Source organism: Zonotrichia albicollis, chromosome 6, assembly GCF_047830755.1.
Source record: "Zonotrichia albicollis isolate bZonAlb1 chromosome 6, bZonAlb1.hap1, whole genome shotgun sequence".
Classification (NCBI taxonomy): Eukaryota; Metazoa; Chordata; class Aves; order Passeriformes; family Passerellidae; genus Zonotrichia; species Zonotrichia albicollis.
The window spans coordinates 63,269,697-63,292,712 of NC_133824.1; the positions used below are offsets into that span (position 1 = coordinate 63,269,697).

At 51.4% G+C, this 23,016-nt stretch overlaps 1 protein-coding gene across 1 annotated transcript; it reads left to right on the plus strand.

Annotated features, from left to right (window-relative positions):
• Positions 1–7,723: 7,723 nt before the first annotated feature.
• Positions 7,724–22,844, plus strand: MIS18BP1 (MIS18 binding protein 1). Its single transcript, XM_074544160.1, has 16 exons — positions 7,724–8,445; positions 9,707–9,832; positions 10,166–10,677; positions 11,413–11,489; positions 12,031–12,161; positions 13,711–13,801; positions 14,015–14,187; positions 14,851–15,014; positions 15,441–15,546; positions 16,225–17,056; positions 17,828–17,997; positions 19,632–19,780; positions 20,305–20,453; positions 21,560–21,644; positions 22,210–22,252; positions 22,355–22,844. The coding sequence occupies exons 1-16, from the start codon at positions 7,998–8,000 to the stop codon at positions 22,450–22,452; spliced, it is 3,354 nt and encodes a 1,117-aa protein (XP_074400261.1). The 5' UTR covers positions 7,724–7,997; the 3' UTR covers positions 22,453–22,844.
• The last annotated feature ends 172 nt before the right edge of the window (positions 22,845–23,016 follow it).

Consider the following 23,016-nt stretch of genomic DNA (forward strand, 5'->3'; position numbering starts at 1 on the left):
CCTCCAGCTTGCACAAGGATGGATTTTTCCAGACAAAACTTGAGCAGTTTAGCACTCCCAAGCTGTCATTGTCACACCACAGTCAGTTAATTACATTTATAATTCCAGAAACATGGGTGGTAGAAATTGAATCTCAAGCAAAAGATTCTGTGTCCCAGACAGTGGGCAAATAAAACTTTGCTTATCTTGCTGTAATTTCATGATACACAGCGTGGGGTGGTGAAAAATCCCTCAGTAATGGAACTGATCACTAACAGGGAGTGCTGCACTCTTTCTTCCTTTCATTTTTATCATATTTTCACAAGGTTGTGAAAGGCTCCAGCTGAGGGAAGCTCCCGGTTTCCTCTCCCTACACCACAAACCAACCTGTGCCTCCTGTCACCATCACATTTCCTGAAAAGTCCTCTTTGCCCAAGATTTTATCCTGGGAAGCTGAGAAGCCTCAGAGAAAAAGGAAAACAATAATTATCTGATTTGCTTCTCCTGTGTTTTGGAACACATATTTTCATTTGCTTCTTTGGAATGTGGTTGGAAATTGTTTATCCAACAGGTGATTGTTTGATTGGTTTCATGTGAATTGTTTTGACTTAATGACCAATCACAGTCAGCTGTGTTGGGACTCTGGCGAGTAACAAGTTTTTAATTAGTATCTTGTTAAGCCTTCTGTAAGTATCCTTTATTCTTTAGTATAGTTTTAGTATAGTAATATAATATAAAATAAAATAAAATAAAATATAAGATATGATATAAAATAAAATATAAAATAACATAAAATAAAAAATAAAAAAACCAAAATAAAAAGAAAATAAAAACTAAAAATAAAAACACACTCTGGAACCCCATAAATCCCAAATGCAAACACACTCTGGAACCCACAAATCCCAAATGCACACACACTCCAGAACCCCATAAATCCAAAATGCAAACACACTCTGGAACCCCATAAATCCAAAATGCAAACACACTCCAGAACCCCATAAATCCAAAATGCAAACACACTCTGGAACCCACAAATCCAAAATGCAAACACACTCTGGAACCCCATAAATCCCAAATGCAAACACACTCCAGAACCCCATAAATCCCAAATGCAGACACACTCTGGAACCCCATAAATCCCAAATGCAAACACATTCTGGAACCCATAAATCCCAAATGCAAACACACTCTGGAACCCCACAAATCCAAAATGCAAACACACTCTGGAACCCACAAATCCAAAATGCAAACACACTCTGGAACCCACAAATCCAAAATGCAAACACACTCTGGAACCCCATAAATCCAAAATGCAAACACACTCCAGAGCCCCATAAATCCCAAATGCAAACACACTCTGGAACCCACAAATCCAAAATGCAAACACATCCACGTGGCCTCTACATCCCTGATCATGCCCAGTACCTTGCCCAAGAACCCATCAATTTAAAACCTTGTTTGCAGGGACTCCTTGCAGGAATCTGAACGTGTTCCCTCTCCCTTCCCTTGGAATTAGTATGCCATTGTGAGGATCAAGGCCATTTGCAGGAATATAAAATATTCAATTAATAAGGCTCTGGAATTTTTAATCACGCCATTGAAATGCTAAGGAGTGCATTAACATTTCTTATTCCCCACAAAGGATGGATCTCCAGCTCTGTGCCTGCTCCAGAGCAGCCCTGTGAGCTCCAGGTGGGGTTTTGGGCTCCTTCCTGAACCAGGGCTAAAAGGCAGCATTAATGCAGATTAGGCTAAATCTCATCACTCTGGAGGAACGCTCCAGGAGAGAATGAAATTACCAACTGCTCTTGTTTAAAGAGCTGAGGGGAGCATTTTTTTTCCCCATTTCCAGCTAGCAGGGAATTACACAAGGAGTCTTTCCAGAAGGGGTTTAGGCCTTGGTGAAGAAAAACAAACCAAGAAAAGCAGAGGGCTCTGCCTTAAGCATTACAGCATTTCAGCTCAGGCCTTGCTCACATGCACAAGTTTGATCTGATTGTTATTTCTGAGGTGATTTCTCTTCCATGAATGGAAACACTGCAATTTCACTGCTGGAAGATGACCACCAGAGAAAAATCCCCTTCAAAACACCCCTAATTAGGAGCCACAATAATTTTTTATTTCCTTTATTACTTCTGCATAACTTCTTGCCAAATCTTGGGGCAGGTTATGGCCCTGGGAGAACGCCTCACCTTGCAGGGAGATAATGTCAGCCTCTGGTGGTTCAACCCCAGCTCATTACCCTCACTCTGAATTCAAATCACTCCCAGCTCCTGGGAGGGAGCTGAGCTCTGTCCCAGCCCAAACCGGGGCACTCCATCACCACAGTGTGCTGTGTATTAACAACAGGCACAACAATCCGTCTTTAAAGAAAAATCAGCCTTGCAGCCAATGGAGATTACTCAGAGAGATCACTTTGCAAAAACATTCAAAAGATAAGGAAAGTTACAGAGATGAGTGAAAATAAAACTTTACCAAAAAGGGAGAAGGCAACAAGGGTGTTTTAAAAGAATTAACAGGTGAAATGGTTGTAATAGCTTGGATCTTTTATTGGGAATCAATACAGTAACTCTTAGAGAATACATAAAACAAATACTTATCTTTTATGGTCGTAAGGGAAATAGTCATTTTTGATGATAGCAACTGAATATTTTCTATTCAATCACTGTTTAAATAAGATTATTAACTCAGCACAATCTGAACTTGTGAGCAGCCCCAAAAGCTCCAGAATGTTTGCTGGGACTGACCAGCCAGGCAGCACCAGGCAGGCTGGCAGTGAGGGAGCAGATTCATTACCAGGATGCTGGTGATTAATTTTTGCATTTCAGAAAAACCATCCCTGGATGCTGACAGCAATGGATAGCGGAGATGGGGTCTCCATGGCTGGCACACACCAAGCTGTTCAGAGCTTCCAAAAGCTCAGAATTCATCCCTTTTCAGCCCAGCTACAAACAGCACTGCCCACAGCACCGACGTTCCTTGGTAACATTGCTTCACCGCAGCTTTGCACAAACCCGCACAGGTTTTGCATTTTCTGCATGCAAACACACCTTGATCCTCCTCAGGGCTCTGCCTGCCCAGCCTTGTGGCCTGCTGGGTTTGTGCTGGTGTTTGCAGGCTCCCAGGATGAGGGAAGAGATGAGGATCTGACTCCATGCTTCAGAAGGCTGATCTTTTATTTTATAATATATATTATATTAAAAGAAAATGATATATTAAAAGTATACTAAAAGAATAGAAGAAAGGATTTCATGGGATAGGGATGGGAAGGGAAAGGGAAAGGGAAAGGGAAAGGGAAAGGGAAAGGGAAAGGGAAAGGGAAAGGGAAAGGGAAAGGGAAAGGGAAAGGGAAAGGGAAAGGGAAAGGGAAAGGGAAAGGGAAAGGGAAGGGAAGGGAAGGGAAGGGAAGGGAAGGGAAGGGAAGGAAAGGAAAGGAAAGGAAAGGAAAGGAAAGGAAAGGAAAGGAAAGGAAAGGAAAGGAAAGGAAAGGAAAGGAAAGGAAAGGAAAGGAAAGGAAAGGAAAGGAAAGGAAAGGAAAGGAAAGGAAAGGAAAGGAAAGGAAAGGAAAGGAAAAAGGAATGATAATAAAATCTTGTGACTGCTCACAGCCTCGACACAAGTGGCTGTCATTGGTCATCGAGTAAAAACAATTTCACATGCTGGGTAAACAATTCTCCAGATCACGTTCCAAAGCAGCAGAACAGGGAGAAGCTGAAGTTTCCCAGCTTCTCAGGAGAAAAGATCCTAATGAAAGGGTTTTTCATAAAATATATCTGTGACATTTAACTACAAAACTACATTAAGCACACTATTAAAATGTTTACACAGCACTACTAATCAATACAACAAAATACACGCAGTAAATATCTAGGCAGAGCCATGTAATGTGCATTTTTCACAGTGTCCTGTAGCGACATTTGCCCACAGCTGCTCCAGCTCTGCCCCCGAGCAGTGCAGGCGGAGCAGGAGAGCGCCAGGGATGGACGGACAGACGGACAGACGGACAGACGGACAGACGGACAGACGGACAGACGGACAGACGGACGGATGGAGGGATGGATGTGGAAGGCAGCTCCTGCCACCTCGTGGGGACAGCGCTCCTCTCCCACCGCTTCTCCTTCCCTCTGGATCAGCCTCAGCTTCCCCCGGGATGCAGAAATGTTTCCTCATGTGAAAAATATTTATTTAATGAATGGCTTTTCGCAATTATTCAAATGAATATTATATGTGTTGTGTCAGAAAGTTATGCTGTGTTAATTTTTTTAGTAGTGTGTTAAATATGGTTTTAGGTTATAGCATAATGTTAAAATGGAAACTATGCTAGGTAAGATACTTTTTTTAAAGAAAGGACTCGCAGTGAGATAGCAGCCACAGGACACCTGAATCTTTCAGAGAAAGAGAATTTATTGCTCCATTATCAGCACAAAGGAACTTCTTCCTGCCTGCTCAGCCCTGGAGATCAGGATCAGGATCCAGAGGAAGAAGCTGACACTGCCCAGACAGAATCCTGAGTTTGAATGGCATTTATGCATCATGGATGAGGTGTATGAATATGCAACAGGCTGTTGTTTTTAAGGGTTAATCCTCTGTTAACGTGGGGCCTTTTTTGGGCTTATTTTGCCCAGAAAGAAGTACTTGGACTGTCCATAACTCTTTGTTTTTATTGTCTCATATTGTCCTAATCTCAATTGTCCAAAATTTTTATTACCCTAATTATATTACTATTTTTATAATCATTTTATTACTATTAAACTCTTAAAAGTTTCAAAAACAAGTGATTGGCATTTTTCACTCCTCACAAAGGGAACCCCAGCCCGGGCACATCTGCTCATAATAATTCTTCTTTTTTTAATTAATTCTTTTTCTGCTATCCCTAAAGCACAACCTCCTTTCCCATTCTCTCCTTCCACCCCCTGAGCTGCTGGCTGAGAACATAAATAATCCTAACCCAGAGCAGGAAAAGAAGAAATAAGAATAAAACACTGTAAGCACAGTGTGGGGTGTTCTGTCAGCCCGAGATACAATGAAATCCAGCAGGAAAAGGTTTCCTCAGGTTTAATGAAGATTATTCTGTATTTCTGCATTTTAAAGTCGCTAATAAACCTAACCTATATATGTATAAATGTATGAAATAGAAGTATTTTCTTCCAGCTGCCCCAAACAAAAGAAACATTTTGGGTATTGCTTCCAGACATACAATGAATTGATTTAAGATCCCCAAATGCTGAATATACATTATTCTTACAACTCTATATTTAATATATATAATTTACAGGATTGATTAATTGACAAGACTTGTCAAAGGAACATGCCAAAAAAAAAAAGGGGAAAACCTTAAATATTTCCAAGAAAAAACACATAAAAACAGCATGCAAGGGGGGTTGGGGGTTTTTGCCCATTTTACCCCACAGATCTCACTGGGGTGGCTGGGCTGTACAATGCACACCACAGACTTTGGGGTTGAATTTCTGCACCTCCACTGGGAACTAAAGAGCACAAGTCTGGAAGGGGGGCTTGGAAAACTCCTTACAATGCAATCATCATCCTTGCCCCATGATTAATCTTTTTTTTTTTTTTTTTCCATGAAGGTTTTGATTGGCATCAGCCACCTTCCCAAAGAGAAGCAGCAGGACTCACTCCTGGTTTTAGGCCCTTTCTGGGAACTGCTGTGATCCACATGGATAAATCCCAGGAAAATTCACTTTTCTCCTTTTAAACCCACAGCAGGAGCAGCTGATGAGGCTGAGAAGTCACTCAGAGGCCTTGAGCTGAATTTGCATTCATTGTCTCCAGGGGCACCTGCTCTGCCCCAGAACCACCCGCACTCAAAAATCAAATTAACTCTTGTATCCCCAACAGCTTTTCCTGCTTAGTCTGGATCAGTCTTTCTTCTCTGAATAACGGGCCTGATTCTCTTCCTTTGTGGAACAAACAGCAAGCTTAAAAATTATTCAAGAAATGCCATTTATGGAAAAAAAAAAATAGAGTATTTCTGCCAGAGGGGAAATTTAGATGGGATGTTGGGAATTGGGAGTTCCTGGCTGGGCTGGAATTGCCAGAGCAGCTGTGGCTGCCCCTGGATCCCTGGCAGTGCCCAAGGCCAGGCTGGGCATTGGGGACAGTGGGAGGTGTCCCTGCCATGGCAGGGGTGGCACTGGGGGGGATTTAAGGTCCTTTCCAAGCCCAGCAAATCTGGGATTGCACTGGGGAAGCTCCGCTGGCATCAGGTAACACAAACAAGAGGGAACCTGCTCAGCCACGCTGACCAAGCTTAGGAATTCCAACCAAACTTGTAGGAATTTCACAGCTACCCAAATCACGCCCACGGATCTCACACAGCCATTTGTTCCTGGAAAGAAGGAATTTCTCCTCACTTGAGTTCCTGTGGATTCTTTTGTTCCTGAAAGGAAGCACAATAATGGCTTCTGCAAGTAGCTGGGGCAAAACAAATTTTCTTTGCTTGGATCGTTTAGGAAAAAGCTGAGTAGATAAGGAGATAAGAAACTATGGGAGCACTGAGATATCATTAAATATAAGGAGTAAATTAGGGATTGAATGGTGTTTTTTAGGCTTTTTAAGGACAAATGAAGCCATGCCACCTGTATGAAGTCTGCATCAGAGACCACAGGCATTTAACTGATGTAACACCTAAACACAGCTTGTTATCCCCGCTGTAACTTTTCCATGGTCTCCTTCCCTATCCCACCCACAGATCTGCCAGCCCCATTCTTCCCTGGGAGGCTCCAGCAGGAAGCCAAGGCCAATGACAAATGGCAGTAGAGGAAATCAGAGATCCCTTCTGTGTTTTCCTGAAGGGATCCTTATGAAATAGGCGGCACTCAGCTGCCTCTGATCCCAGCACTGCATCCCTGGGGGCTCATTCTCCTCAGCTCCCTGCCTGCCTTATTAACTGCCCTGCTAATTAGCACACGCACCTCCTGTAATGAACCCCCAGCCTTTCATTACTGTAACAAGCTGCACAGTAGCAAACAGGACCCCAGAATGACACCTTGTTTTTAACACAGCTGTTTATTATTAACCGGCACACACTGAAGCAATTTCTTACCCAGAGCTGAGTTTCTCCCCCACCTGCTGGGACTAATTTAGGATCAGACACACCTGATCCCATTGCGGCTGCTTGTTAGCAGGGAGAACCAGGTGCTGGGTGCACCTGGGATTATGATTTATCCTCTATTTTTTATGCATTATTCAAGTAACTTCCTCTGTACTCCACTTGAACTACGAAACCCTAATACAGAACCTTCCAGCCGGGACACACCAGAGCCTGCCAGACCTCCAGCGCGCTAGTTAAAGCTACTATTTATCAATTAATAGCGTGCACTGATGGGTTTTTTTAACAACCCTGCACGTTCACTGGGGCCCGGACGACGCTCCGGCCCCTCGCACCTCCCGTTGTTCACCCTGGAGCCCGCCCGGCCGCGCTCGGGGCAGAGCCAGCCGGGCTGTGCCTCTGCCCGCCCCCGTTCTATCCCTCCTGCGGCTCGGCCGGCTCCCGCACGCCGAAAAGACTCCAGCGAACGCAGAGCACACCCGACCCCGCTCCGGGAGCTTTTTGTGAGTCGCTGCCTCGCCTCAGCCTCGGCCCCACCTCAGCCCCGCCCTGGGCCCGCCTCAGCCCCGCCCCGGGCCCCGCCTTAGCCCCGCCCCGGGCCCGCCTCAGCCCCGCCCCGGGCCCCGCCTCAGCCCCGCCCCGGCCATGCTCCGCGTCAGCGCTAACGGCCGCGGAGCCCGCCCACGGGCGGACCGAACCACCGTGCGGAAGAGAGGGGAGCTCAGGCACAGCCTGGGCTTGCTGCCGCCTGCCTCAACGCCGTCCGGCAGTGGCTTTATTTCCTAGCACCCCCCGTACCCGCGCGAGATGGTCTCGGCCCGCGGTTGCGCTCCGTTCCACCAATCGGCGGGCGCGGCGGCTGCGCTCGAATCTGCGCGCGGGGCGCCGTGAGGGGAGTGGGGCCGGTCCGGGAGCGCCGCTGGAGCGGCGGGGCCGATCCGCAGCCATGAGGGAACTGCGATCCACCCGGCAGCGCCGCGGGCGAGTCTGCGACATCGTCGCCACCCCCAGCCGCCCCTCCGCCTGGGGAGAGCCGCCGCTCCGCTCGGTGTCCCTCAACAGCATCCCCGCCGGGACGCTCACCCCGCTGAAGCAGCTCCTGCCAGGCCAGGGCAGCGGCACGGCCGCGGACAGCCGCGCGTCGGGCCCGCAGATCGCGGGAACTGAGCGCCGGCCCGGCCCCGAGTGCCGGCCCGGCACCGGCCCCGAGCGGCCCCCGAAGCGCCGCGCTCCGGAGCCGCCCGGGCAGGAGTCGCCGGCCAAGATCTTCCAGCGGATGAAGGCGCGGGCGGAGCAGCGGCGCAGGATCCCCCCCGATGTGATCCTGAGCCCCGCGGCCCGGCAGCACTGGCCCGACACGGCCCGGGGGGCGGGCAGCGCTCAGCCGGGACCAGGTGAGTTCCACGAGCCCTGGGTGACTCCGTGAGAACGGTGTGTTTGCCTTCAGAACGCCTGGAATAAAAAGCATAAAGGTGTAAACCTGAGTTTAGTTCCTAGAACTTGCAGGCATCTTGCGCTGCAGGAAGTGGCATCCCTGATTTTCACATTCCCCTAAACCTCTTAATTCTTTGCACCAGTCCGCAATCCCAAATGGCGGGAATTATTAATAGTTTTCCCAGACGGTTTTTATTTTGGAGCACACTAGAGTCATCTCTTGAAAGGAAAGAGCTCTCAGTGCTGCTGCCCATTGCCTTAATCCTTTTGTCCTTGGAACGCCCATGGAGAGACAAAGCCTTGACACCAACACCCATCACACCCGAGCCTGGGCACACCCGGGAAGCAATCATTGTTCCACAGCTTCTCCCGGAGAGCTGTCTCAGGTGTGAACGTTTTCCCTCTGTGTCCCATTCATGGCTCTTTCAGGATCTGGGAAAAGCAGCCAGAGCCCCTTGTGGGTGTAAAAACCAAACACTGGCACCAGCGCTGGTTGCACCCCAGGTGCTGAGATTAAAAAAAGTTGGGTGGTGAGGGTTTTTTAGTGCTGAAATGTGTCTGTAGCAGTGCTGAGGTCTCTTCCCTGCTCAGCACTGTATCATAGAGAATTCCCTCCCTTTTGGTTTCCTCCTCCTCCTCCTCTCCCTCACTCTGGCACTAATTGTTGCCCCTGCTGTGTTCATGAGTGGGCTTGGCCCGTGCAACACCTTCAAAGCCACCTTGTAACTAAAAAAATCAAAACAAATTGCTGTAACTGTTCCTGACAGTTTGTGCAGGGAAGGGAAGGGTTTGAAATCCCACTGGGGCATTCTCCCGGGCTCCTCCTGCTGGCTTTTGTCTTTAATATGTGTATCCCTGCCATGTGAGATCCAGGGCAGCCTCAGCAGGTTTGCAGCTGGCACCAAGCTGGCTGTGACCCTTGGTTACAATGAGGGTGGGCAGGCCCTGGCACAGCTGTGGCTGCCCCTGGATCCCTGGCAGTGCCCAAGGCCAGGTTGGACATTGGGGCACCCTGGGACACTGGGAGGTGTCCCTGCCATGGCAGGGGTGGCATGGGATGGGATGGATTCCCATCCAAACCTTTCTGGGATTCTGTGGGGTTTTTTTTTTAATAAACAGCATATTAAAAAATCATATTTCTCCCCCCCACCCCCATGAAAATGTTTTTCTTCCCCAAACGGAAAGAGGGGTTTGGGGGTTGTTTGTCTGGTTATTTTCCAGAGCCAGTTTTGCCTCAGACTCCCAGGATGGAGCCCCTGGAAGTGCCCCCAGCAGAGCCTCCCGTGCTGGAAACCCCCCAGAAGTTCTTCCTGCGGGTCAAGTGGCAGCAGCAGCAGCAGCACCAAGGTACTGGGGCTGCTCTGGGGAGCACAAACCCCTCCAGACAGAGAACCTTGGCCTTGCTGGGCCTGGGAAACCTCTGAGGCCATCCAGTCCCCCCAGCACTGTCCCCTGTCCCCAAGTGCCACATCCACGGGGCTTTGAATCCCTCCTGGCATGGGTCCCCCCACCCCCTGGGCAGCCTGTTCCCCTAATTTCATTGTTATTCCTTTATCTAAGCGTGTTCCCATGCTCAAATAGCCCTAATTTCTCTGTTATTCCTTTATCTAAGCATGCCCTCATGCTTAAATAGCCCTAATTTCTTTGTTTTTCCTTTTTTTTTTCCCTTTAAATGGGCAGCTACACCACCTTCAACCCAAAGGCAGCAGAATGTTCCTCCTTGCAGAGGTGCAGAGGATGCCTCAGTGCAGGCTGCTTGTGCTGAGCAGGCAGGGAATGGGCCTGCAGGGGAGCTGGACTCTGATAAGGATGATGTGGATGTTTTCCTGGTGGAATCTGTCGAGGTGGATGCTGATGAAGAAATGTCTCAAAGGACAGTGGCTTCTCCTCTGCAAGTGAAATCCCCCCCTTGGGAAAATGGGGATCAGGCAAAAGGAAGGTGGAGAAATGCAGAAGCAAAATGTACAGAGCTTCATGAGGACAGGAGAGAGCTGCAGCCCAGCAGAAAAGCAGCTGCTCCAGCAGTGGAAAAGGCACCACAGACCAATCCTGCAAACCCCTTGCAGCCCTTCTGTAGCATCTTGCTCTCCTCTCCAGTCCACATCCCAAGGAAGCAGAAGTGGGCAGAAGACCCCAAGGTCCCTTTGGATAAAGCTCCTGCTGACCAACCTGCTGGCAAAGCACACAAAGAGGTGGGAGAAAATAATCCTTGAGGGCAAATGAGCAATTCCTCAATAACACCAAAAGTTCTTTTTCTTGTCACAAGCCAGGAACACTGAAAGGAGGGTAAACTGTTACTCCTTTAGGTTCTGGCAGTATATTTCCCCATGCAAAGGGTTCCTTTTTTCCATACTCCAAGATGACAGATGTTCAGGGCTTGGGGTTTGTTGTGTAAAAGAAGCACTTTTGGCTTAGTGTGTACAAGCCATGGTGTGGCCATGGGCCCTGCCAGCTGCTGGCTGCCTGCTCAGCTCCAGGGAGGAGAGGCCTCTCCCAGCTGGGCATGAATCCATCCAGAATGTGCCTGCTGATGGACAGGGGAAAGCTTGGCTTTCCTGTGGATCACCCAGGCTCCTGTTCAGTTGAACTGGAGCAGATCCTTTCCTAGGAGAGCAGTGTGCAGCCTGCAGATCCCTCCCTCTCTGAGGACATCCTGGCAAAGTCCTTGGGGTTCCCTGGGGAAATCTGGGATTGCAGGGGACTTGTTCTGTTCTCCCTCACCGTGGCCAAGAGTGTTTGATGTTTTTCCTGAATTAAACCAAATCACCTTCAGGATTGAGCTGAGGATCAGGTATCCTCTAATATTCCAGATTTGTAGTTTAGGAGATGTTGAAAGAGTTATTTTTGTTATTGGATCTGATCACTGAGAAGTGCTGGGTAATAAATACTTCTAAATTATTTATGTTCTTTTTTTTTTTCTGGGAAAGAAAAACATCTGCCTGAGCAGCTGGAGGATTAAAGTGCTGGCTGGAAACACGGCAATCTGTGTGGAAGGGAAAAGGAAGTAAGAACCAGTTTTTTATTTTACTGTAAAGTAAACCATGGACACCAAACATGAGGTAATGGTGCAGAGCTTACACTGCTTTATCAAGGAAGACACAATTCCTTTGTGTGGGCAGGAGAGGGAGAGCACCCAGAACTGCTGGGGAGCTCATTCCAGAGTCCTGTGCTGAGATAATCAGAAAGGTTCAGAGAAATCAATCAAATATCAAATAGCTCTGGACAGTTTGGGTTGGGAGGGACCTCACAGCCCATCCAGCCCCACCCTGCCATGGCAGGGACACCTCCCACTGTCCAGGCTGCTCCAAGCCCCATCCAGGCTGGGCTGCTGTCCCACGAGTGACACCTGCAGCAGTGACACGCTCACTGTGTCCCCTGCCCCAGGCCAGAGCTGTGTCAGTTCCAGGCTGAGAGAGGAAACCTGAGCCCAGAGCACATCCTGTAGCACCTGAATCCCTCAGAGAACAGGGATCCCTGCCCTCCATGGAGTGCCAGCATTCCAGCCTGGAGTCCTTGCTGGCAGTGATGTGTGTTGTCTCTTGCAGGGACATGAGGCAGCAGCTGTGGCACAGCAGCGCCGTCACGGAGCGCGTCACTCACAACCAGGTGCAGACCTGCTCGGGAGCCGTGTACCTGCTGCAGGGCAGGATTGACTCTGCTGCCATGAGGAGGGAAGGTGAGCTGCTGCTTCTGAATGCCTTACAAATGATAAACTGCTTCAGCTTGGTTTGGAGCATGTGGGTTTGTAAGGAAACGGGGTTTTCGTGCAGGTGCAAATACAGGATTTGTGCTCTGTGTGCTCCTCTGGCACACTGGCTGGGAATGAGCTGCTTGTCTGTGACTGTTCAGAGGGGTCCCAGGATGAGGGAAGAGACAAGGATCTGACTCCATGTTTCAGAAGGCTGATTTATTATTTTATGATATACATTACATTAAAACTATATTAAAAAAATGGAAGAAAGGGTTTCATCAGAAGGCTGGCTAAGGATAGAAAAAGAAGGAATGATCACAAAGGTTTGTGGCTCAGCTCTCTGTCTGAGCCAGCTCCCTGTGACTGGCCGTTAATTAGAAACAACCACATGAGACCAATCACAGATGCACCTGCTGCATCCCACAGCAGCAGATAACCATTGTTTGCATTTTGTTCCTGAGGCCTCCCAGCTTCTCAGGAGGAAAAATCCTAAGGAAAGAATTTTTCATAAAAGATGTCTGTGACACTTGTGAGTGCTCTTAGGCAGCTCTGAGGACACAGAGGTACCCTGTGGTGTGGGTGGAATGAATAGTTGGAGTCAGGGGATATCCTGAGCTGGAAGGGACCCCCAGGATCATCATCCCAAGCCCCTGTCCCTGCCCAGACCTCAACAACCCCACCCTGTCCATCCCTGGCAGCGCTGCCCAACCCCCCTGGAGCTGTGGCAGCCTCGGGCTGTGCCCATTCCCTGGGCAGCCTGGGCAGTGCCAGCACCCTCTGGGCAAGAGCCTTTCCTGATCTCCAGCCTGAGCCCACCCCACTTCCAGCCCCAGCCATTCCCTCAGCATTACTGCCCCTAGCACAGGTGTGCCCCAGGTGTGTTGCACCATTTTTTACCCAGCACACCTTCACTGTTGGCTCTGTCAGGCCCAAGGAAGTGTCTGTGACTTCAGTGTTTCCTTCTCACTTGCAGCACTGGGGTCCCTGCTGATAAATACCTGCTCTGGCTGCTCTCTGACTTGAAGATTTTATTACTTTCTTTGCTAAGAACTTATATATTTCTATTTTAATATTCTGAGAAGGAAAAGTAGCAGCATAAGGCTTGTGAGCAGAGTGGCTCTAGGGCTGCAGAGGTCTCCTAGGGCTGAGTGACTGACTGGAGTGTGCTGGGTGGAATTGTGTGGGTCAGTTCCTCTGCTCTTTGGGTTTAACAGGCTCTGGGCTCCTTGTGTGCCCTGAGGGGTGCCAGCCCTGCTCTCTGGGCTCCTTGTGTCCCCTGAGGGGTGCCAGCCCTGCTCTCTGGGCTCCTTGTGTGCCCTGAGGGGTGCCAGCCCTGCTCTTGGGGTCTCCTTGTGTGCCCTGAGGGCTGCCAGCCCTGCTCTCTGGGCTCCTTGTGTCCCCTGAGGGCTGCCAGCCCTGCTCTCTGGGCTCCTTGTGTGCCCTGAGGGCTGCCAGCCCTGCTCTCTGGGCTCCTTGTGTGCCCTGAGGGGTGCCAGCCCTGCTGAGCTGCTTTCCTGTCCCTGTGCTCCCCCAGGGTTCCATTACCGCTTCATCAAGAAATTCACGTTTGGCTTCTCCAGAAGGTGGAAGGAGTACGTGGAGGAGTTGCTGGAGGAAAGGAGAAGGTAAGTTCTTTGGAGATTCTCTATCCCTGCAGTGTTCTAAGTGTTCATTGAGACTTTTTTGAGGGTATTACACCAGAGGGGTGTGAAGTGTTTTAGATGTGGGCATGAAACCATTCTGCTGTGCTGGCCCACCAGGGCTTCAATCTTCCCTGTTTATTAACAAACAGCTCCCTCAGTGGCTGTTATTCCTTGTCTCAAACTCCAAACCCTCAGGAAAGAACGAGCTCAAGAGAGTGGTGGGGAGGAGAATGAGGAGAATGAGGAGAATGACTCTGTGGAGGGAACTGATGTGTTGGAACCTGCAGGAGGCTCAGTGAGCAAAGCCAGGAAACCTGCACTGAGGAACGCCACCTATGAGGTATCACCAGAGAACCATGAGAACATCTGTGAGTATTTACCAATCCTTTCCTTTGGAAAAGACACCTGGGGGTGGCTGGAGTGGGCTGTGGGAAGGTTCCCTGTGCTGGCTGTGTTTGCAGGAATCAGCTGTAGAGCTGTAAAAGCCCCCTGGCTTGGCTCAGCCTTCGAGTGCAGTCCCTGCCTTGCCACAGGCACTGACAGCCCTGGGCTTTAACTCAGATTTAACTTTTAACTTTTTCTGGGGTCTTTGTCCAATGGGCCTTTCCCTAAGCCCACTGTGCTGTTTGTTACTGCTGCAATCAGGTTTTCTTGCCAGCACTGCAAAAGCTTTTATGCTTTTCTCTCATCACTCCCATTCATTTTTCACCCTCATTTGTCTCAGCGAGCAGCTGCTCCATGTAACAACTTTGCTTTATCATTTTCCCTCCTCAAACAACTTTCACAGCATTTATAACCTTCTAAACAAAGTAAAAGTGAAAAGTTCACCACAGTAAAGTTTATAATTTGGGAAGCTTCTTACTTCAGTCCTGTCATTTCTATCACAATGCTTTGAAAAGAACAACTTTGGGTACATTTTACATTTCCCTTGTAGTCCAGTTTAAACACAACATTGTTCCTCTGCTAAACTGAATTTTCCATGCAATATTTGAGAATAAACTCTTCTTTCCTTGGGCATTTTCCCCTTGCAGTGGTGACACCAAGCCCCAGCTGCAGGCATGACTCCAGCATGGTGTACACGCGCAGCGGGCGCCTCGTCAAACCCCCCCTGAGCTACTGGTGTGGCCAGAGGGAGTTTGTGGATCAGGGGCTCAATGTCACCATACAGAATGGATGGGTGGATTATCTGAACCTGGTAAGAGCCTCTTAAGTGTGACTTAAATAGAGTTATTAAATTTGGCCAGGTGGGGAACAGAACAGGGGCAGCTCTTAGACACCCCTGAAGGGAAAGGAAATCTTGGAAACATGATCAAAATATTAGAAAACACACCAAAAAATAGTCTTATGTCCATATTATGAGGTAATTGTGGTCTGTAGATCTGACAAAATGGGGAATTGTTTCTGGGGAAAAAAACTGGGGGTGTTTTGAAAGGTGATTGTATCAGACAGGAATTTGGTGAGGTCCCAGCTCAGATCCTGGGGTCAGTTCTGGGCCTTTCACTGCAAGAGAGACTCTGAGGGTTTGGAGCATTTCCAGGGAAGGGAACAGAGCTGGGAAAGGGGCTCAGCCTGGAGAAAAGGAGATGAAATTAATTTTAGAGTCAATTGTTTTATTTTGAAGATCCCTAGTAGTGAAAAACCCAAAAGAAAGACCAGGTTCATCTCCAAGAATAAACAAAAGGAAGACATGAAGACAACAAAGGAAATGCCAAAAAGCCAAAGTAAAGGTAAAAACGATTTTTTTTTCTATTTTCAAGTTATTGATGGAATCAGTGGACTTGTGAGTGGATGCTGGAGAAGTAGGGTTGGGTCTGTTAATGCAAAGAAATTATTCAAATATTTTAATGATCAACTGCTTTTTCTCTGAAGAATCAGCAGAGTAGCATTCATGTGGAGTTTCACAGCTCCAAACAAGAACTATGTGTGTAAATCACTTTGTTAATTACATAATGGGGACACAGGGATTTCTTTCTGGAAATTGAAATGAAGGGATTTGGACTTTTTGGAGTTCACCAATCCAGTGACCTGGAGGCCTGGCTTTGCTTTTTAACGTGGATGGAAAACAATGAAAACGTTGGCAAAAAAAATCTATTAACAGAGTTTTTAATAAAAAATTGGTTTTAGTAGAATCTGGGTGGTGATAGAAGCCTGAGAAGAATGTGAATATAAAGCAGAAGTTTCTCTCTTAAGCAGCTGCAATGTTTCCTGCAGAAAAGCTCTCTGGAGCAGAGCAGAGCTCTGGGGATGTGCCTGCTCAGTCAGTAGAGTTTCGGAGAGCCCTTGAGAGCAGCTCTGAGTTTGTAGTTTGGCAGGTAACGCTCTGGAGGGGGTGCAGGTGCCTGTGCTGCCAGCACGGCAGGAGCCGCCCTGCACCCTGACGGCTCCGCCTCCTCCCTCTGTTGCAGGGAAAAGCAGCGAGAGAGGAGGAGCCGCTCCCCGAGGGGAGCCCAGGCCTGCCGGCAGCAGGAAGGGCAGGCAGGTCCCGTCGGATGAGGAGGAGAATGATCCTGGAGGCAGGGGCACAGAACCCAAACCAGCCCAGCTCCCTGCCAGGGGCGCTGCCTCAAAGGCCAAGGAGCTGAACAAACCCGGCAGCAGAGCCCCGGGGGCAGCAGGGAGAGCAGCAGCACCTGCAGGGCTGAGCATGTACGAGCAGGGCTACAGGAACTCCCTCAGGTCAGCCAAGGACAGGATTCTCCTCACCCAGCAGCCCTCAGAGGATGAGGAGGAGCAGTCCAGTGAGGACACCCCACTGCTGATCAGGAGGAAGAAGAAGGCTATATCAAAACCAAAAGAGTCTCGAGAGCGGAATCCTTGCCCTGGCTCCAGAGGTTGCAGGGATGGTGCAAGCAAGGCCTGTGGCCAAAGGACAGCAAAGCCCTCCCGGCATGTGCTGGTGAGGCTGAGTGGGCCCTGGTCCAGTGAGGAGTCTGAGCCCCCTTCTGAAGGGAGAGCATCCTCTGAGTGCAGTGCTTCCCTCCTGCCTGCCCGGGCCACGAGGGCACGGGGCAGTGCCAGCCCTGCCAGGCTCCGGCTCCATTCCGACACCGAGCCCGAGGAGATGCCCGGCGAGGGCACCAACGCCACAGCACCCCCCGTGAAAACAAACCATGGAGGCCCCAACACTGCCAGGCCTGCAGCAGCAAAACCCAGAGACACGAGGGGGCAGAAATCTCTGGAACTCTTTGCAAGGCCAGGTGATGACTGGTCTGAGAAGGAATTACAGAAGCTTCACAAGTAAGGGCTCATTCTGTGCTCAAAGTTTCCCTTAGGCATCAGCAGGGGTTGGATGGTCTGGATTGGGGGGTTTCAGATTCATGATTTCCCAGGTTTCCTGTGTGTTCTAATTTCCTATTAGAAATATTTCCATTCAGTTCCCTTTTTTTTATTCCCTAATAATAATTAGAATTATTATTCCCTATTACTTTTCTTCACAAGTGAAACATCAGTGTAATATGGTGAGGGGCACAGGTGAGAGGAGCAGGTTCCCTCCCCAAACTGCAGTAACAGGTTAAACATGATGTGGTTTGTGAGCAGGTTAACTGCAAGGGTGTTCAATTAATCAATTAATCCATCATCCAATTACTTAAACCACTGGGCAGTATTTCATAGACACAGTGTAAAATGGCCAGGTTTGGGTTTAGCTCTTTTAGATGAGCAGTAGCTCAGGTCTGAGGGGACCTGCACAAGTGAGCAGGAAATTTATCTTGTGACACATCTGTCAGTTAAGGGTGTTTAAATAAATTTGCCTGTTCTGAATAAAAGACAGCACAGGATCACAGAATGGTTTGGGTTGGAGGGACCTCAAACCCCACCCAGTGCCACCCCTGCCATGGCAGGGACACCTCCCACTGTCCCAGGGTGCCCCAATGTCCAACCTGGCCTTGGGCACTGCCAGGGATCCAGGGGGGGCAACAAGAGCCCAGGGCAGTTTGCCTCAGTGCAGTTCCCAGGGCTGTTCCCAGAGCTGTGCCCCACAGGTGACACCGTGTCCCTGCTGTCCCCCAGGGCCATCGCGGCGTTCCCCAAGCACAGGAGCGGCTTCTGGCAGGAGGTGGCCATGGCCGTGGGCTCCCGCTCGGCCCAGGAGTGCCAGGGCAAGTTCCTGGAGGAGCAGCAGGGGAGAGCCAACAAACAGCAGCCCAGGAAAACCACAGCGGGAAAAGCTGAGAGCAAAGGTACCAGCACCTTCTGTCTGGGGCTTGGGTGGGGGGTAAATGATTCTCATCAGACACTGAGGGCTGGAGCATGTCCAGGGCAGGGAACGGAGCCGGGCAGGGCCTGCAGAATCCCTGAGGGAGCTGGGCAGGGGCTGCAGAATCCCTGAGGGAGCCGGGCAGGGGCTGCAGAATCCCTGAGGGAGCTGGGCAGGGCCTGCAGAATCCCTGAGGAGCCGGGCAGGGGCTGCAGAATCCCTGAGGGAGCTGGGCAGGGCCTGCAGAATCCCTGAGGAGCCGGGCAGGGGCTGCAGAATCCCTGAGGGAGCTGGGCAGGGCCTGCAGAATCCCTGAGGGAGCTGGGCAGGGCCTGCAGAATCCCTGAGGGAGCCGGGCAGGGCCTGCAGAATCCCTGAGGAGCCGGGCAGGGGCTGCAGAATCCCTGAGGGAGCCGGGCAGGGGCTGCAGAATCCCTGAGGGAGCCGGGCAGGGGCTGCAGAATCCCTGAGGAGCCGGGCAGGGGCTGCAGAATCCCTGAGGAGCCGGGCAGGGGCTGCAGAATCCCTGAGGAGCCGGGCAGGGCTCACCTGGAGCAAAGCAGGCCCAGGGGCCCTTGTGGCTCTGCACAGCTCCTGCCAGGAGGGCACAGCCGGGGGGGTCGGGCTCTGCTCCAGGGAACAGGGACAGGAGCAGAGGGAACGGCCTCAGGCTGGGCCGGGGCAGTTCAGGGTGGGCACAGCAGGAATTTCCCCATGGAAAGGGGGCTCAGGCCTTGGCACTGCCCAGGGAGGGTTGCAGTGCCCGTCTCTGGGGGGATTTCAAAGCCCTGTGCATGTGGCACTTGGGGCCATGGGGCAGTGCTGAGGAAGGGTTGGACTGGATGGGCTGGGAGGGCTTTTCCAGCATCACCAATTCTGCTCCCATGGGATAAATCCACAGGAGCACATCAGGATGTGGCAGTGAGCCAGGTCACCTTTTGCTGTGGAGGTTGGAGAATGTCATGAATGATTGAGGTGACAAGAAGAGAAAGGAAAGAACCTTCCTCTTGTAGAGTTTTCCAGTTGTTGGCATGAGGGGAAGACTCTCTGGCCTTCACCCCTCAGGGGAAAGAGCTCTTGCCATCCTGAGAGGCTCCTGGAGGCCCAGCAGGTCACAAGCTCCTTGCAAAGCTCTGTCCTGGTGGGGTTTGGGTCCTTGGATGCCCAACACCCATTGTCTGGAGTTTGCCATCCCCACACTGCAGCTTCACTTGGGGCTGGCTTGGATGAAGGTTTGCCATGGACACAGGGTGAGCTGAGCATTCCTGAGCCCGCCTTCAGTGCAGTGTCCCTGAGCAGCAGAGCTCTGAGCCTCGCTGCCTCCTGGCACGGGGAGCCTGCTGTGGGTTTGCTCTCTGCAAGGCACACGTGAGCTCACTTCTGTCACAGTCACAGTGAACCCTGTGTGTGACCTGCAGTGGCTCTGGGGGGCTCTGCAGTGACCCTCCCCTGGAGACAGAGTGGGGAAACTGCTTTGGAAACAGAAACTGTGTGAGAACTCAAAGGGATCCTAAAGAAGCTGTAAGAGATTTCACCTGAGGATGGACTGGGCTGTGGCACTGCCTGTGGCAGTGAATTTTAACCCCATGGCTGCTGTCTGAGACAATTCCTGGTCAGATCCTGCAGATAAGAAGGAGCCAGTGATCACTGCCAAGGTGGGCACCCTCAAACGGAAGCAGCAGATGAGGGAGTTCCTGGAGCACCTGCCCAAGGACAACCACGACGACGTCTTCTGTGCAACTCCCTTCCAGAAGAGGAGGGTCCAGGTAAGCCTGGGACAGCAGCTCCTGTGGGACTGCTCTCCTGCTGGGTGTGCCAGGGGGCTGCTCCTGTTCCACCAGTACAGTCCTGGGGCTCGGTGGGAAGGGGCTTCTTGCCTTCACGTGCTGTGGCAGCCCTTGGCTGGTGGCAGTGAGCAGGTTGGACAGGCTGGGAGGAGCCTCTGCATGGTGACAGCACCACCTGAGCAATCGTCCTTCTGAGCAGTCCTGGGCAGCCTGGGACTGTAACCAGAAATGACTGGAGCTTGGGACTGTAACCAGAAATGACTTTTTGAGGGTGTGGCAGCACCACAAGCCCTGGGCCAAGTGCTGGGCAGGATCTGGAGGGGCACTCAGACCAAGGGGGAGGAGCAGGGTCGTGTCCCGTTCTGGGCACGGGGCTGGGGCTGTGCCTCAGCAGGGACAGGGGACTCACATCCAGGGCAGGGGGGAATGGAGGGAGCGCTGAGAGGGGGGACAGGCACTCCAGGCTCAGGTGACTGACTGACAGCTCTGGGGCGGCCCCACAGCTGCCAGCACTGCGAGGGAGCCGCGACGGGGACGCCGAGGATTTCACCCTCTCGGAGCTCCCGCTCAGCCCCTCCTCAGGCCTCTTTCCCCCTGTGAGAACCCCACAGTGTGAGCACATCAGCCCGGGAATGCTGGTCCCCATCAACAGGTAGGAGCTCTTCCAGCAGCTCTCTGTGAGCCTTGGCATTGCCCAGGATCCCTTTTTGTCTCTGAGAAAGGTGGCTTTGGAGCTGGGACAGCAGCTCGCTTCCACCTCTCCTGCAGCCTTGCTTAGCCTGGGAAAAGCTGTTCCCTGCAGCCTGTGTGCTGCTGGAGCTGCTCAGCTCCCTGTGGGCAGCTGCTGCTCCCAGCCCTGGGAATGGCCCTGGATTGGCCTTCAGCCTCAGCAGAGCCTTCAGTCCTGCCCTGTTCAGCCAGGGCTTCAGGCTCTGCTCTGACAACCAGAGCATCTGGGAGCCTGGAGCCACTGGGGCTGTGTCACACGGGCTGGGCCTGGGAAGGGGATGGGGCTGGGTGTGATCCCTGCACTGGGATGGGGATGGGGCTGGGTGTGATCCCTGCACTGGGATGGGGATGGGGCTGGGTGTGATCCCTGCACTGGGATGGGGCTCAGTGGGATCCCTGCACTGGGATGAGGCTCAGGCTGGGTGTGATCCCTGCACTGGGATGGGGATGGGGCTCAGTGTGATCCCTGCACTGGGATGGGGATGGGGCTCAGTGGGATCCCTGCACTGGGATGGGGCTCAGTGGGATCCCTGCACTGGGATGGGGCTCAGTGGGATCCCTGCACTGGGATGGGGATGGGGCTCAGTGTGATCCCTGCACTGGGATGGGGATGGGGCTCAGTGTGATCCCTGCACTGGGATGGGGATGGGGCTCAGTGGGATCCCTGCACTGGGATGGGGCTCAGTGGGATCCCTGCACTGGGATGGGGATGGGGCTCAGTGTGATCCCTGCACTGGGATGAGGCTCAGTGGGATCTCTGCACTGGGATGGGGATGGGGCTCAGTGGGATCCCTGCACTGGGATGGGGCTCAGTGGGATCCCTGCACTGGGATGGGGATGAGGCTCAGTGTGATCCCTGCACTGGGATGGGGATGGGGCTCAGTGTGATCCCTGCACGGGATGTGCAGCCCGTGGCCCAGCCCTGCTCGTTCCCTGTGGCAGCTCTGGGGCTCTGGGGCTCCCTGGCTGCCTGCAGAGGGTTCCAGGGCAGGCTCCCAGCCCTGCTGAGCCCTGCTCCCTTGTGCCCAGGAGTGACTACGACCGGCACGTGTTCCACCTGCAGAAGAACACCCGGGGCAGCAGAGGCACCTGGGACAAGGTCAAGAAGAAGCCGGTAATGCTGCTTTCCTTGGCTCTGCCACTGCCACCTGAGCCAGGCACAGCTGGGCCACAGGAGACACAATCCTGGGGTCACAGCCCCCTGTGTGCTCTGCATGGAAAATGGGAACCTCCCTGGGTTTGGTATCTGCTGCTGTGGAGAGAAGTTCCTTTGTGAGGAGGGAGCTCTTCATTGTCAGGATTAAGTCCATTACTTTTAGTCAGGATTTGGAATTGCTTTGGAATTCTGTGGTCTTTAGGTTCTTGGTAAATTCCTCTGAACAGTGGGAAAAGGAACAATAGCCATAGGATATCCTGAGGTACACTAAGGGCCCCACAAGGATCACCCAGCCCAACTCCTAACAGTGACCATAAGTCAGCCTTGTATCCCTGAATTTAGGTAGCAGTTCTTCCACTCTCCCAGGCTCTGCAGCTCCTTTGGCTTTTCCATAAAACCCGCTGGTCCTGGGAGCAGCTTGTGCCTGTGGTTCAGGGGAAGTTGTGGCATTCTGGGCAATGGGGACCCTGAGCTGGCGCCAGCCCTGGCTGAGCTGCTTCCCTTCCTTCCTTCCCTGCCTCAGGCCCGAGCTGTGCACGAGACCCCGGCGTCCCGCAGGACCCAGAGTGAGTATTGCACTGCCAGCTCCTTCCCTTCCTCCTCCATCCCCGTCAGCTGTGCCCCATTTCCCTTGGGACACCCCCTGACAATCCCTGTTTTCATTGCAGGAGTGACCCCGGGCCCCGTGGTGGGGAAGCTCTTCACAGCTGAGCCGCCGAACTCGTCCTGCTCCAGTGAGGAGCAGGATTCCTACTTTTCCATGTGATGGGCTCTGGGGATGACTTGTTCAGCACCTCCTACTTTTCTACCTGATGGGCTCTGTGGATGTTTTCTTCAGCACCTCCTGCTTTTCCATCTGATGGGCTTCATGGATGTCTTGTTCAGCACCTGCTGTTCAGAGCACGGGGGTTCTGCTGCTGGAATGATTTCACTTTGGAAAAGCTGTCCTGCTATGGTTTTATGTGTTTTAACTCCATTCCCACCCTGCTGCCAATGTTTGGCTTTTCCATGTGTGCAAAGTGGCATTTCCTTGTCCAGGCTTCTCCTGGGAAGGAGAAATGTACATAGATACCAATGACTGCCAAGTTTTGATTCTTTTTAAGCTAAAATATCTTCTGGGATTTGTCTGTATAATAAATTTAGCAGCACTCCAGAAGGAACTGAAATTGCCTTTTAATTTACTCTAGGGACAGCTTGAATTTTTACATTTCCTTAGTGTAAGAAAGGGAAGCTTTTTTTACTCAGAGATTACTCATAGTTGTTGTGGGGCAGCAGAATCCAGGAGCTGTCCAGGAATGGTGCCTGCAAGGCTTCATCCTCTTGGTTTGGA

Bases quoted from the DNA above. Each gene is read 5' to 3' on its own strand.
- MIS18BP1 (XM_074544160.1), top strand. From the start codon at position 7,998: ATGAGGGAACTGCGATCCACCCGGCAGCGCCGCGGGCGAGTCTGCGAC. The intron at 8,446-9,706 runs GTGAGTTCCACG...GTTATTTTCCAG, and splicing joins CAGCGCTCAGCCGGGACCAG to AGCCAGTTTTGCCTCAGACT. The intron at 20,454-21,559 runs GTAGGAGCTCTT...CCTTGTGCCCAG, and splicing joins ATGCTGGTCCCCATCAACAG to GAGTGACTACGACCGGCACG.